This window comes from Equus przewalskii, chromosome 1 (genome assembly GCF_037783145.1).
Source record: "Equus przewalskii isolate Varuska chromosome 1, EquPr2, whole genome shotgun sequence".
Lineage (NCBI taxonomy): Eukaryota > Metazoa > Chordata > Mammalia > Perissodactyla > Equidae > Equus > Equus przewalskii.
Genome location: NC_091831.1, coordinates 56181886 through 56197979, shown reverse-complemented (window position 1 = coordinate 56197979; position 16094 = coordinate 56181886). Strand labels below are relative to the sequence as shown.

The 16094-nt window shown below is 36.7% G+C and overlaps 1 protein-coding gene across 31 annotated transcripts in view; it reads left to right on the top strand.

Moving 5' to 3' along the window:
- Positions 1-16094, top strand: part of CTNNA3 (catenin alpha 3) — a 1517748-nt gene that overhangs the window by 150873 nt on the left and 1350781 nt on the right. For all 31 annotated transcript variants that reach the window (XM_070563754.1, XM_070563769.1, XM_070563716.1 and 28 more), the window contains one exon: positions 6314-6433. In XM_070563754.1, the coding sequence (XP_070419855.1) occupies positions 6314-6433 (120 nt within the window). The remainder of the gene's footprint in view (positions 1-6313; positions 6434-16094) is intronic.

The window sequence follows — 16094 nt, the reverse complement described above, 5'->3', positions numbered from 1 at the left end:
GCATAAAGTCAGACACCTAGACCAATGGAAAAGAATGGAGACCCAAGAAATAAATCCGTGCATATACACTGGTATTGAACTGATCTTCACCAAGGGTGCCAAGAATACACAATTGGGAAATGAGAGTCTCTTCAACAAACGATGTTGGAAAAACTGGATATCCACATGTAAATGAACAGAATTGGACCCTTAGTTTATAGAAAAATCTGCTCAAAATGTAAAGACTTAAATGTAAGACCTGAAACTGTAAAATTTCTAGAAGAAAACATAGGGGAAAAGCTTCATGATATTGGTCTTGACAATAATTTCATGGATATGACACCAAAAACACAGGCAATAAAACCCAGACAAGTGAGACTACATCAAACTAAAAAGCTTCTGTACAGCAAACAGTCAACACAGTGACAAGGCAACCTATGGAATGGGAGAAAATATTTGCAAACCGTATACCTGATAAGTGGTTAGCATCCAAATATATAAGGAACTCCTACAACACAATAGAAAAAACTAATAAGCCAATTAAAAAATGGGCTAAAGATTTGAATAGATATTTCTCCGAAGAAGACATACAAATGGCCAACAGATATATGAAAAAATGTTCAACATCACCAACCATCAGGGAAATGTAAATCAAAACCACAACGAGATACCACCTCACAGCTGTCAGGATGGCTATTATAAAAAAATAAAAAGACAACAAGTGTTAGTGAGGATGTGGAGAAATTGGAACACTTGTACACTGTTGATGGGAATGAAAATGGTATAGCTGCTATGGAAAACGGTATGGAGGTTCCTCAAAAAATTAAAAATACAACTACCATGTGATTCAGCTATCCATCTTCTAAATATTTATCCAAAAGAATTGAGATCGAGATTTCAAAGAGACATTAGCACTCCCATGTTCCTTACAGCACTATTCACTATAGTCAAGATGTGGAAACAATCTAAATGTTCATTGACAAATTAATGGTTAAACAAAATGTGGTGTATATGTACAATGGAATGCTGTTTAGTCTTAGAAAAGAAGGAAATGCTATAATATGCAACAACATGGATGAAGACGTTATGCTAAGTAATCGAAGACAGTCACAGAAAGACAAATACGGCATGATTGCACTTATATTATGTATCTAGTCAAAAATCATGGAATTAAAGAGTAGAATAGTGGTTTCCAGGGGCTAGGGAGGAGAGGGAAATGGGGCGTTAGTAATCAATGGGCATAAAGTTTCAGTTAAGCAAGATGAGTAAACTAGAGATCTTATGTAGAATATTATACCTATAGTCAGCAATAATGTACTGTATGCTTAAAATGCTTAGGCGCATAGATTGCATGTTGTGTTCTTGTCACAATAAAATAAAATTAAAAATAAATAAGAAAAATTTTGTGACAATATTCAAGAAAAAATCTAAATAAATGTATCTTTCTATTTGAGATGAGGCTCAGAAAACAATTATTGAATGACTGTTTTGTTTAGTTCTCATTCAGTCCTGAAAGGTGTCATGAGTTTAATGACAATGGTCTACAATTGTATGGAACTTTCAAATTCATAAGGCAATAATCTGTAAAGCTAGATTGTAAGCTTTATTAGGGCAAGAGCTGTTTCTCTTTTGTTTTCCTCTATTTCTTGTGAGGCTGGCATGTTTCCACGCCTGTGTGACATATTCACTGAATGAATGTCTTTCATTTTTCCTCAACTGTTTTCAGATTTTTGAAAGGTTCAGTTTTTTAAAACAACCTTTTAAAGTAGGCAGGCAAGGACAATTTCTCCCATTTTACAGATAACACCATCAAGTATTGGATTAGTAGTGACTCGTCCAAAGGTGTGAAATTATTAAATGGCATAGCAAGCACGTGAACTCAGACTTCAAGACCAACGTGCTTCCAACTCCATAGGACTATTTCTAATTTAGATCTCAAGCCCAATTTTGTTCTATGTTCTTAATTTAACTTTTGCTACCATTTCATACAGTAAAAGATCATTTGAGATATATATGTGTTTCAATTTTCTGCTCTAGCCGTAATCTTCCTTTTAATGAGTGTATTATCATCTTGTACATTCATTTGGAAAATATGTATGAAAGTCAATGGATTAAGTTCAGAAAAATGAAATCATTTTTTTCTCAGTAATACTTCACTTTGAATTCTCTGTGATTGCCATATTTAAGTAAGGTGGATTAGCCATTTCTTATACTTAAAACAATTTCTTTTTACTCTAAACATTAATATTTGTAGAGCATTAATAGATTATTCTTTTGATTATTCCTTCCTTCTGCTTTAGTCTCCAGAATCTCTTGGCATTGTTTCAAACTGGCATCATAGGGACACTAAGATCTCACTTGGTGATTCAGTGCTTTCAATCAGGTGCTTATTGGATACTCTTTTGTAGACATAAGCTGTGAGTATGAGATTTCTTTTTATGTTACAGGTAACATCCAGCCACCTTGTACAAATGCACGAGATGTTAAATAAGGAAAAATGACAACTGTTGAGCTGGCTGTGCTTTTGGAGCCGCGCTGCTGGGCGTCTTTTCATTATGGGAATAAGCAGGCTGCTGGAGCTGCGCAGTGGTTTGAATCTATTGATCCGACTGCAAGAGGCAGCCAGGGCGCTGGCAGCGAGGGCCGGGGAAGCTTTCCTTGCCAGAGCCCTGGCTGCATTTTTTCCTGCTGCTTCAGCTGGTTTCTTCTTGTTCTCTTTCTCAAATTACTCCATGAATCTACATAATTTTTGTGAACTCGTTGAATGCGTATTTGTATGGAACATTGGCTTAGATTTATCTAAAAATATGTTGTCAGGAAAAGGAGGAAAATGTTTTTGGGAAGAGGGAATGCTGAGTCAAACTAGACATTTTCTCTGCTGCTTTATTCATGTTTCTCTTTCCTGCAAAACAGATTTTCAGTTATTTTAGTGGGAGATGAGCAATCATGGTCTCTGTTGTTTTATTCGGTGGGTTACTATTATTGTTATTTCTGACGAGAAAGGAATTTGATGAGAAAACACTCTGGGATGTCTACAATGCTTACTTTCATGGTGAATGTTGGGCTTAGAGATGCTGTTTGCATCTTCTCATTCTTATCTGCCCTGTGGTATTTGATAAGGTAGCCAAATAGGACAGAATTTGGATTTGTTTCTCAGTTCAGATGCCAATTTAATATTCAGTTTCAACAGTTTTAGAATATGCCTAGGTTTGTTCTGGGTTCAGATTTATTCACGGGTTTTTTTTTTTGGCGAGGAAGATTGGCACTGAGCTAACATCTGTTGCCAATCTTTCTTCTTTGGCTTGAGGAATATTGTCGCTGAGTTCACATCTTCCTCTATTTTGTATGTGGGATGCTGCCACAACATGACTTGATGAGTGGTGTGTAGGTCCATGCCCGGGATCTGAACCTGCGAACCTTGGGCCACTGAAGCAGAATGCATGAATTTACCTACTGGGCTGACCCCAACTGGGCTTTTTTTAAAGTTTAAGTTTGATTTGTAACGAGTTAAAAATATTAGCACAGGATAAATTCAGTGTTTGACAAATTATTTTGGGGTTCTTGGCTCACTTTAAATTCCCTCTCAAAACTTTGAACAGGTAAAATCCAGGAATATTAAAATTTCTTTGGGTAATTGTGCTTTCTTTCCCAATTTGTCTTCAACTGAGAGATTATTTATTTTGGGAAATAGTCAATACAATGAAATTTCATTGCACTGAACTAATGAAAATTTCAAGAGATCTGTTTCAATGATCAAGCACAGTGATCTATTGGAACAAAAAATCCTCAAATCAAGTCAACTTCGAATCTCTTTAAGTAAAATCTAAACCTCATCTTAACCGTTGTCTTATTTTTATCTTCTGTACTTCAACCTCACCTGCAAGGTCAAATGACTGCTTTTACTCTTTAGCATCTTTAAGTGTATATGTGGGCAGATGGGGATGGAGTATGTTTAATAAGGATCTAACCCAAAGTTACACCATAGATTTTGTATGACCTCTCGTTGGCCATTATTTATTGTCTTAAGTAAAACAATCTACTTATATGAGTGAATCATCATAGTTTGAGTATTTTGAGCTATTTAGTATCAATAAGTGGAGGATATAAGTCCTGATAATGAAAGTTCAAGCTAAAGTCTCCACATATGCAAACTCTGACCTTTAATGGAAACATTTTGTGGTGATGGATCATTACTGGATTTTCTTCCTTTCTTCTTTGGTCATGGACATATTTCCCAGAAGTATCGGTTTTCATGTTTCTTATTTTGAAACCTTACAAATGTGTTTAACCGAAAGTTCCTACTTGGAGCTGTATAAAGTTCACAGAGACAAATACAAAGAAGAAATATTTAAGAAGTAGAGCTAATATTTCTTAGGGAAGAGAAAGTGCTTAAAATTAAACTGATTGATTGGTAAAATGGTTTATAGTAATTATAGATAAAATTATTTAAATTGTTTAGAATCTTGGATCTGTTATTGATTTGAACAAAGTGAGAAGGGACCAAGAAATGGGCAAGGCACAGAAATGATCAGACAACATGACTAAATAGTTAATATAAAGGTCATTAAAATTATATTAAAAGAAATTTGTTTTCTATGCTACAAAAGGGGAAAAACGAGCAGACTTTGGCTCGTTTAAACACTTTGGCTGTGTTTAAACAGATGGGTAGAATCAGTTCCCATTTTAAGGCTTTGAAAACTCTTCCTGTGATTTGAGCCCCAACTCACATTTCCTTGTGCCTTCTATGTGGCCCGAGTCCCTCAATGAGGATCAATGAGTTTTTTCTGTTTCAGCACGTGTTACTTTTATCTCTTTTTGCACTCCCTTTACTGTTCTACCTTGTGTTGGAGTTAATGGTAGAGTAGAAGAAGCACAAATGTTGTAGTAAAGACCCAGTTCAAACTTTCTGAGTCCCAGTTTACTTGCTCGTAGGATGGGGTGAGAAATAGGAGGGCCCGTGGTTCTCGTGAGGATTAAATTGGAAAGCATAAAGGTCCGGGCACTGAGCAGGCGCTCAATCAATGTCAGGGTTGTCAGTGTTCTTTTCGTTTCTGAGTTTCATGTCTAGTTTCCAAGTTCCTTTGAGGTAGGAAATATGTTTTATATTCATAGTGTCTTGTGCATAGTAGGTTCTAAAAGATTATTTGTTGAATTTAATTTACTGTCCTGCTGTGGAAGCTTAGTACTGTTATTTCCCATTTCTTTTTCCTCTGTCACCTTGAATTGAGATAAACATGTTGCTCTCATGAAATTGAGGATTTAATTCAGTAAAATGACATTATAATATGACTTATTCCGTAGAGTTTTAAATAGTAAGGGTCAAATAATTTCCCTGGAAACTTAATTGTATTCTATAAAATCTTATTAGCCTGTCTCAAAGCATCACAGTCACGGTGGAGTTCTGGTGTGTTCAAGATGGTGAAGTCTCTATCTGTAGAAATCTATCTAATGGCATGCAGTGAGAATGTGGGAAATAAGAGACTAGAAAGCAAATGCAAATCTCTTGCAAATGACATTACTTGACATTTTCAATCACTAATCCTCCAAAGTGTGTTCTAATTTACTAAAATAAACCAAGAATTCAATTTCTTGTGAGCACCCTTTGCTTGATTAATTATTAGTAGCAGAACGATATTCTGTGCCCACTGCAATTTGTCTCCTTTGTGTTTATCTAGTCTCTGACATAAGGATGAACAGAGGCATTCTGATTCAGCAGAACTCATTTCGTAACTCACCGTGTTACAGAGCAGAAATGAATAAACGTTTGTTGAACATGCTACATATGCTTTGATCATCAAAATGTTAGTTTCCCTTCCTTCTCGAAATCTAAGATCTGAGAGAGCTTCCTGGCTGAAGTTTGCTGGGTGCCTATTCAAGCATAGTTATTTCTACAGAGGCAAGCAGCTACCTTTATAGAAATTTGTTTCCATGATTAGAATGCGAGGACTCTTTTAATACTTCCTCATTATGATTTGAAATTATACATTCATTGCAATTTTTTTCTTTAAATGTAGCAGAGTATCCTAAAACATGAAGAGTTTTTTTTTTTTTTTTTTTTTTTTTTTTTAATGCAGTACGCTCTTTTGTTGGAATGAGGACTAAACAGGAGTTTCATTCATGCAACAGTGTAGCTTGTTTTTAGGATACAGTTTCTAATTCTCTATAATTGTGCCTAGTTATTTCATTGAAAGGCAATTAGCTAGCATTTGGTATCCCTGTATTATGAACGGGAGAAACTGAGGCTCAGTATGGGCTATTTCTCTCTGTTAGCCGGTTAGGAATTTGAGAAAAATGTGCTGCTATCCTAATGACTTACTTTTGTTTTCAATTTCAGTTTCAAAGGACATTTGAGTCTCTTAAAAATGTTTCCGACAAATCTGACCTTCAGAAAACCTACCAGAAGCTTGGGAAGGAGCTGGAAAATCTGGATTATTTAGCCTTCAAACGTCAGCAGGTAGGAGTCAGAGTTCTTCTTGGTGGAGGAGATGAACACTTTAGTCTTCCTGCCGTCCTGCCTGTTAAGAGGTTCAGGTGGGTCTGGGGAGACTTCTCTTTTAATGTTTAAGGCAGAAATAAGGTGTGCTGTGCTGTGCTGACCTGCCGTGTTCATACAGCTTCCTCAGCTTTCAGTGTGATCTTTGCTTTTAGATGTGTACTTTAGCGGTTTCCACATGTCCTTGTATTTTTCTTAAAAAGAACCTGCTGCTGGTTTGTGAAGGTCCAACTACCCTTTGACTAAGATGCCTCAGTAGCATAAAGGGAATGTCTATGATGGCGTGGCCAGACGGCTTTTATATTTAACAGGGGGATCCTGGAGGAGAAAAATCACCTCAAGCCCAGGTAAAAGACCTGGGTATACATACAAAATTAAGGAAAAGAGTCATAAATATACCAAAATAGATTTTTTTCCCCATTATCTTTAGTTTTCTTGTTTGACCTCTGGAGATTAGTAAAAATTTGCTAAATGCGTAAGTTTGAAGGATAATATACTTTACAAATGCAAGTTTTTTTCACCTCCTTGCATAGACTGCAAGATAGATTGAGAGCCAAAATAGGCTTTTGTGGGGTTGCTTTTAGAATTAGTATTTTATAATATTAATAATCGTTAAATTCTGTGTGTTTTGAGATACTGAACCAAGCTGGACCTTCTCCACTTTCTTCAAGCCACTAGGTGTCAGGGTCGTCAAGGTTTTACTTTGATCCAATGTTTATTCCGATCAGAACAGCCAGTTAGACGTTTAAATTAGGTTACATGAAATTCGGGAATGTGCTCAATGATGGATAGCTTCTAGAAAAATGACTAAGTGGCTGACTCGCATGGCCAGGCACTGAGTCCATTACTCGTCTTTCCTGCTACTGTGGCAGAGGGTGTTACTTTCTTGCCATTGCCTAATTCACAAATTTTGGGTCTTTTGTGGGGAGGGTTTGGGGGTCGGGGGGTGATTTCAAAGCAGGACTTCCTATATTTAGTTACACCTCATGAAGTCAACATGGTAAGGTCTAGAAATACTGACTTGAAAAGAGAATTATGTTCTAGGCTTTGCTTTATCACAGACATTACATGGGCATTTGACCCTCCCATGACCCTATTTTCCTAGGAGTTATATTTGTCTTGTAGAATGTTCCTAGGCAAATGCAGTGTCTCAGCAAATATTTTAATTTATATAAAAAAGGACACACTACCCATTTAAGTTTTATTTATTTATTTTTTAATTAGTAGTGTCCTAGGTATTAGCACATGCAACAGAAGCAGTCAGTTACTGAGAGCTACTACACTAAGCTCCCAGATGCTGCTGCTTAAAATTCACACCATGAATGACAGTTCTGGCTTATGCAATTTTTAGAACAGTTTTGTTTCCAAGAGTCATATTTTACCACTAAGGGGTATTTGAGTTGGCAGGCAGTAGTCACTGTCCTCTTCTCTTAGCCTTTCTCATTAGCACATCCTCAGTGATTAGATTCTTACATTAGCTAATTGTGAGTTTGGAAAAATGTGAATGCTTCAAGGGCAGAAGGGCAAAACTCTGGGAAAATGGCGTTGATAGGTAATTGCACATGTATGTGAGGAAAAGATGGGCACATGGAGTAAATATATATGTTTTCTTATGTATATGTATATATGTCATATATATGGTTTATTAAATGAAAACTATATGCCACGTAGTGTGATTAATAGATTTACAGATTAGATCATAAGATGCTTATAACATTATAATGGATTTGGTTTTATGAGCACCATTTTACAGAAGAGAAAACTGTTGAGAGAGTTAAGTAACTTGCCTAAGGCCATTGGGCTAATAAGATGTGAAGCTGGGCTTCAAATCTGAATCAGTCCGACTCCAAACCTGGACATTTTGCAGATCTTATTCCCAATAGCCCTGCAGGGAGCCAGGCTGGGGGACAGTAAAGTGAGGAGTTCTAGGCATGCAATATGAATGCAGTTTTAGAAGAGGCCAGATCGGGCTTAAAGAGACATTTGAAAATGGGCCTCTGGTGAGAGGCAAAAGACAGGGCCAGTTCTCTCCCCATCTCTTCCTCTCATGCAAATTGTTCAGTATATACAAAAACACAAAAGGAGTTTTGAAAGAACGTCAGACAGCTAAGAAAATGTATAAAACTTTATTTTTACAATCTTCTAAATCTTACGTCTGGTAACCCTAGTTCTAGTGAAATTTATTCACACAAGGCTAGTTTTTAAACTCAGAAGGACAAATCCTTATGAAGTGGATTTATCTGCACATATAGCATACTGCCAACCCCTTGTCTTACTCGACTCCACCTTTCCCTATATCTAGTGATTATTTTTTTTCTTCCTGGCAAGATGGAAGGGGAATTGGAGGGAAATGGTCAGAATGAGAAGGATGGTAGAGTAGAAAGAAAGTCAGGGACCAAAGAGGGATAAAAAAAGAGAGAAAAGGACTTATACAGATAAGACAAAAGGGATAAAGTAAGGGAAATTAAACTATAGTTTGGTTTATTCTTTATGCATCTAGTAAATTAAAACATTGATTTTTGAAGAATTAAAAAAATCTCAAAATAGAAAAAGGAAAAAGAGAGGAATACGGGAAGACTTAGTGAATGAGGGAGATGGCAGGGAATAGCAAAAACAAACTTTGTTTATTTCCCATTTTGCTTCCAAATGTAGCAGAGTGTCCTAGAAATTTGTTATATTAACCAAGTTCTTCTGTACCAAAGCCACAGATGAACTGTGTTTACTGGATGGGCAGGGTTCAGAGTCAGAACATTAACCTTTCCCTGGCTTGATGGGATTAGTCTTTTCTCTCCCATGCTACCTCCTTTAAAGTCCACAAAACCTATTAAACAAACACCAGAAAGTTTTTCCTACTAGAAAAGATTCGGGTCTCTGTAAAATTGCAATTCAGCAAGAAAGCTTCTGCCTTATAAGGCAGGATTCTTTGTACCAGAGAATTAGTCATGGTTTGTTCCCTGGTCCAACCGTATTTATCATTCCTCATGACAGAACGTAAGCTCCATAAGGACAGGGCCTCATCTGTCACCTTCAGTGCTGTATCCTCTGCAGTGCTCACAACAGTATCTGACCCATGGCAAATGCTCAGTAAATCCTTGGTGGTGCTGTTGTTGCTGTGAACAAGGATGTGTGCCAAAAGTTTTGCCTTAAGATTACAGGCAATTAAAATTGATGTTTTACTGCACTTATAAAATTCAGAAACGCATTAACTCTTAGGCTTCCTGGATGCCAAAGGCTGAAAGATTGCCCCTTGCCTTATGTATCACTTAGATTTTCTCCTAATGTATTTCATTTTTCATCATTTTTTAAACAAACACAAAGTATCAATTTACCTTAACTGTGAATTATGGATGTCCAGTGAATGGACTATAATTATTTTCTGGGACTCATTCATTAGATTTTATTTTCTGCCTCCTTCTATGACATTTTAAACATCATTTGGAGAGATTTCTTTCCAAGGGCCTGATAGATCTCTGGAGTACTCTGCTCTATTCTTTTACTTCTCTTTTTGGAGTTATTGTGCTTTCTCTCCTAGGTATGAGCTTAGCCTTTTCTTTTCTTTTCTTCTTTCCTTTTTTTTTCGTTTTGTTTTTTTAAGAGTGGGTGCTCATTCTTCAGCTATTTCTTAGGCTATATTTTAGGTCAGGGCACAAGCATCTCTCCATTTTCCGAATTTTGAAAAGACTAATGTTGAAAATAGCTTTGAATGGAAAAGGTTAGAGGAGACCATGATAGATGAGGTGGGGGTTTTCCAGGATGAGTCAGCCTGAAGTAAATGGATGACAAAGCAGGATCAACCCAAGAATCTGGACACTTTTTCAGTTTTTACTATCTGGAGATGCAATCTTGGAGTTTATCTGCTTGGATTGCTTGGTTTTTATCCTCCTGGTTGATGTCACATATGAATACCAAGCTTCAGCTATTACTTAGAGCCCAGATTGTTTTTTTGGTGAGGAAGATTTGCCCTGAGCTAGCATCAGTGCCATTCTTCCTCTATTTTGTATGTGGGATGCCTCCATAGCATGGCTGATGAGTGGAGTAGGTCCACGCCCAGGATCTGAACCTACTAACCTGGGCCACCAAAGTGGAGTGTGCGGAACTTTAACCCCTCATCCCCAGGGCCGGCCCAGAGCCCAGATTTATGTATTAATTTGAGAGGTTATAAATCAAGAGATTTCCTTGGGGCTTTGGTTTTATGGAATAAAATAAAATAAAGTTTGATAATCTGGATTCTAATTTAATTTCTTTCTCTTTTCTTCTACCTTTAACACTTATAAAAGCATTATGACACATTACCTTCCCAGAGGCTTCTGAAGTCCTTTGATATAAATTAAAGTTGACATTATTGAGTTGAATATTATGTAGACTAAACCATATTTACACACTGATGTGAAAATATGTAAAATTGAAATGTTATACTTAAGATGCACATTCACGTTGGAACACATCGTATACCCCTGCTGTCCCTCTTGTCTCCCCGATCATGGCATTATTCATGCCATCATGCTATTCTTGCCTTCTGACCTTTTCACAAGTTTTATATAACTTGGTATTTAGAATATCTAGCTCCTTTCTATTTGCTTATTTAACTACTAATCATTCTCTAAAGCCAAATTGAAGTCTAGCCTCCCTCATGACACTTTCTGCTGTGACCTCTAGTTAGTATGTAAACTCTTCCTTTTTTGCCATTCTTAGCTTGTATCCATGCTACACAATTTAGCATCTGATTGATTATATAGTCACTGAGGATCCATGTAGTGCAGGTTAGAGTGTGGGCTTCGTAGTCAGCCAAATTTGCTTAGACTATTTGTATTGCCTTGGGTACAACAGTTTCTTCTTTTAAATGTCAGGAAAATAACGCCTAACTTACAGCCTGTTTTGAGAAAACGATATACAAAGTATAAAGTATGTACATGCTGAAGAAATCAGTGTATAAAGGACTTATCACAGTGCCTGGCATGGAGTTAGTGTAAGTGGTACCTCTTTTAATGTTGTTTTTGTATTAATCTCATAAATCATCTTTCTACATGGTTTGTAAATTCCCTAAGGAAATATTCTCCATTTTGTATACTTTTATACTGCGCATAGGGTCCAGCACTATTCTGAACATATAGGCTAGAATGTTTCTGGACATATGTAATCTAGCAGTTGATGATCTGTGTCACAAAAACATGTTGATACTTCTCGGGGAAGGAGTTGCAGTATTTGGTTCTCACATATTTCTAAGGTGGTGTCTCTTGGTGGGCAGTAAAATTAAGTTCCTGAGTATTGTGCCGATGCTAATCAGTGGTGGAAATAGGGTCAGAGACCCAATGGTCTGGCTAAACTCCAATTCATGTGATAATTACATCCTGTGTACCTGAACTTTCCTGTGGTTCCAGGTGGCATCATTCAGCACAATATTGTTCTCTCTTTAGTGATGATCAGGAGTGAACAGATGCTTTTTTCTTTCACTGAGCTGAGTGAGTTAATCTCTTTATATAACTCTGAAACCAGAAGGGTACATAATACCTTTGAGGATAAGAATTGAATTTAAAATGATCCCTTATCAATGAAAAAATTGAAAATAAATTAGATGAAATTTATTTACTGAGAATGACTTCGGGTTAACACCCTTGCACTGAAAAATAAAATTCCAGGTGGTTAATGACTGACCATTAGAAAATAATCCTAGGCTTACCCTGGAACTCAAGAACTCTGACGTTACAAGACAACCATGTAGGGCTTCGGTGAAAACAATGCTTAACAAAACAAAACTGAATGGTGTTAGGCTTGTTGTTGTACTGTAGCATTTAGAGAAGAGGAGGGTGATGAATTGCAGTGATAGTCTTTAACCATGGAAAGACATGGAGCAATAAAAATGCTATGGGTCATCTAGAATAAGGGGATATGCAATGATATTTATATCATTAAAAATATTGGGATTTGCTAATCTATAAGGACAGTATAAGGCAGAACTAACTTCCCATTTATGTTAACACTAAAATGAAAGTTGTAAATATATTTTACTTAAGACTTGTAAAAATAAAGACATTTGCATCGGGGATTATTTAGATGCAGTCTGAGGGAAAGTGTAAGGGGGTAGGGGAGCTGAATGAGTACTGAGAGGAGGTGATAAGCTTCTAGAACAATGGTTCTATAAGCAATAGATTCACTTCAGTGACCTTTGTTAGATGAAATATGTTAATAGCTCAATTGGGAGAAGATCCTTCTTTTCCTTGTTCTGTAATGAATCCAACTCTCTTGAAAGAGTTCTGATTGAATGATTCCTTTTAAGAGTAAGTGAACCAGACTGCTATATTAAAATATTCATGTCTGTCTTAGATGGTATTCTGTTTATTTGCTCAATCAAGTAAAATGATTATTTATGCCATTTATAAAACTGTTTCTGAAGATCTCAAAGCATTCCAGACATCATTTAAAAAATCATTGCACAGGTATAAGAAATGTTGACTTATAAGACAGCTACACCAAAGTTCAAACCAATCCAAACATGTTTTATTCTATCCACTACATGTGCAATTTCATTTTTATTCAGTTGCACACAGGTATTTGTTTCAAAGGGAAAAAAAAGAGATGACATTACATTTATTCTTCAGTTTTCTGATGCAGAGGGAGAGAGAAAGTTTGGATACATCATTCAAGGTCATTCCGAGTCAGTAGCAGATTGACAATTAATATTCACATTTCCTAATTTCCAGCTTAAAGCAATTGCCATCCAACTATTTTCACTACTTCATAAACTGCAGATGTTTATAGGGTGATTTCTTTTTCTATAGTAATAGTCTGAAGTTAAAAAACTGTATGGATTTTTATGTAAGAACCTCACCCTTTATTTAAAAATGAATGATCAAAAGGATACATATTATTTATTTATTCTCCTTCTAAAGTTTGATTTCCACATTGGATACGGTTGATGACCATGACAAGTAGGTGTCTTCTGTTAACTTAGTAAGGTAAAAACATTATAAATACATCTTTTAAGTTCTAAGGTTTGCTATTCTATTTCCATCTGTTGTCTCTGGGGTTTGGTTTATTGGTGGCACTTAGGTAGAAAGCTGTTGAATCAAGCACACACTAGCTAATTTTAATGCACCAGAAAAGATTTATTAATTTTTTACAAGGTTGTTTGCTATATGATAGTTTGCCTTGTGGGAAGCTTATAGCTATTTCATGGTGAGGAATGCTTATTAAAATAGTTAATGCTTTGTTATGGGTTATTTTCAAAATTTACAATGCTGATAGGAATTTCAGAGGTGGTAAAAAACTTTAGTGTTTGCATCAATGTGGCATTTATTTGTGTCTGTCTTATATTGACCTCCCTAAGTCCATAAGATTGTCAATAAAAGTTGGTATTGATGAGAAATTAAAGTCCTAATAGAGTTAACTCTGAAAATATCTTCTCTAGTCTGTTTTGTAGCTTTGAAAATGATCTGTGCATGCAAAGAGGATTAACTTTTCACTGCTAAGATTTTGACCTATGGTGGCCTAAGATGCAAACTAAAGAAGGTACACAAGAATCAGCACCTTAAACTGAGTCTTTAGAATTCATCTAACCCAACTGCTTTATTTTAGAAATGAGAAAAGTGAGACCCAAGGAGATTCAATATCTGGTATAAGTTGCTATCTTGTACACTCGCTGCTGGTAGAGCTGGGACGATAACAGGAAGTGATATTTTCTTTGGTTCTTTTGTGAGTTCTTTAGCATAAGTCAGCCAGTTGTATATTGATCCTTTGGTATCTCTGGTTTGTATCCTGAAGCCGAGAGAGGGCCTACAGATAGGAAAAGCATTCCTCTCGCATCTGTAATGCTGTATGACCCTGGAGACTAGGCTGGTTACGCGTCCTTTCTAATGTCAGTTTGCTTCGCAGGGGTTCGTGGACTGTGAGGGCTTGCTTAGCTGCAGTTGGGATGAGAGGCTTGTAAGGCAGCATTTGTGGAAGTGAGCCCCATTCTCTCCAGGAAAATTCATACCTCTGTTGGTTCCTGAGTCTTCAGGAGCATTTCCTCTGTTGTAAACTCTGCCAGCTTCCCCAGCAGTGATGTGCTCCTTCATCCAGGGCATTATGGAGTGAAGGTGTCCCTCTTAGTCCCATAGAATCTGAGAGTGTGAGTGTCTTCCTTGGGAGGAGCCTCTGCTTTCTCTTGTCACCAATCAAGGGTGTAGAGTCTTCTTTAAAATGCAATCCTCTGGCTACTCTCCATCTTAACTTTCCTATGCCAGGGGAAGAAAGTTGGCTTCTTTGGATTGTTCACAAAAATGTACAAAAAAGGACTGAATGAGGATGCACCACATTTGAGTTTTCAGTGCAGTCCATTTCTTTACGATTATGCTTACACTCCAATTAGAGTTTCTGGGCTTTCAGGTTGGGCCCTAGGAATCTGAACCAGAATAGAATTTTCTACCAGAATGAAAAGAGGACTAGCAAGGGCATGGACTTCCTTGAGTCTGTAGGGACCTTGTTGCTTTGGGACTGTGGAGTCATCTAGGGGATTAGGTCTCATATCAAACTGCAGGAACAACAAAGATACTTTTAACATCTATCTATCTATCTATCTATCTATCTATCTATCTATCTATCTATGTATGTATGTATATACTGTATTAGCCATTGAGGGGCCTATAAGTGGAAATCATTCAGTAGTGTCATTTTTTTAAAAAGAAAACTCAGTGCAATAATATTACACCATTTTAGGAGAGGAAGGAATTATAAGCATCTAGTTCCAGCATTATCACTTCAATACATGGGTACACAAATAATAGAGAAAATATCATTTAGTTCCTTTATATTGCATAGGAATTTTGATTTCTTTGACAACTTCTAGATCCTGCATCTTCTAAACTAGTGCTTTCCAAACTTTAATATGTATACAAATCACATGGGACTTTTGTTAAAATACCAACTGTGATTCACTAGTTTTGGAGTGAGACTGGAGAGTCAAACAAGCTCCTCAGTGATGCTGATGCTGCTGGTCCATGGACCACACTTCAAGTACCAAGGCAGTTTAAATAATAAATTGTAGGAGAGCATTATTTCCAATTGTATCTTAAGAGCCAAATACAGTCCCTGGAACATAGTTAAGTATTCAGTAAATATTTTGGATTTGAATGATGATCCAGTAGTAAGGTTTGTGTCTATGTGTAGGATGTAGAAGATATTGCTATCCTTACTATCATATCCTTTAAAATGTTATAGTTTATTTTGATGTTTCCCTGCCATGGGAAAGGACAGGTTTCTTCACAGACATATTGTGTTTTTGTATTTTACATATTTCAGTAGTTGTAGAAGTTGTCCTTTGTACATTGCTTTGCCAAAATTGAAAATGATCAAATATGAAAACAGCTGAGTCTAAGGTACAGGGAGCTGAAGACGAGTGACAACATAGTATTTTAGCCCTGAGGTGGCCACTGTGACTTGGTTAAACTGACCTGGGACCAGCTGGCATTGACTCAGCAGGAGTTGTTCCAGAAAAGCAAGCTCAGTCACATGCTTACTATACAACTGATGTAAATTGTAATCTCAAACCTATTCTTGTTAAATTTGTGTATTCAAGCTGTGCGCCTCTACCTGTGTGCACAGTTAGAAAACATCGCAATGACTGTTACCGTGTCCTTGTCAGGTG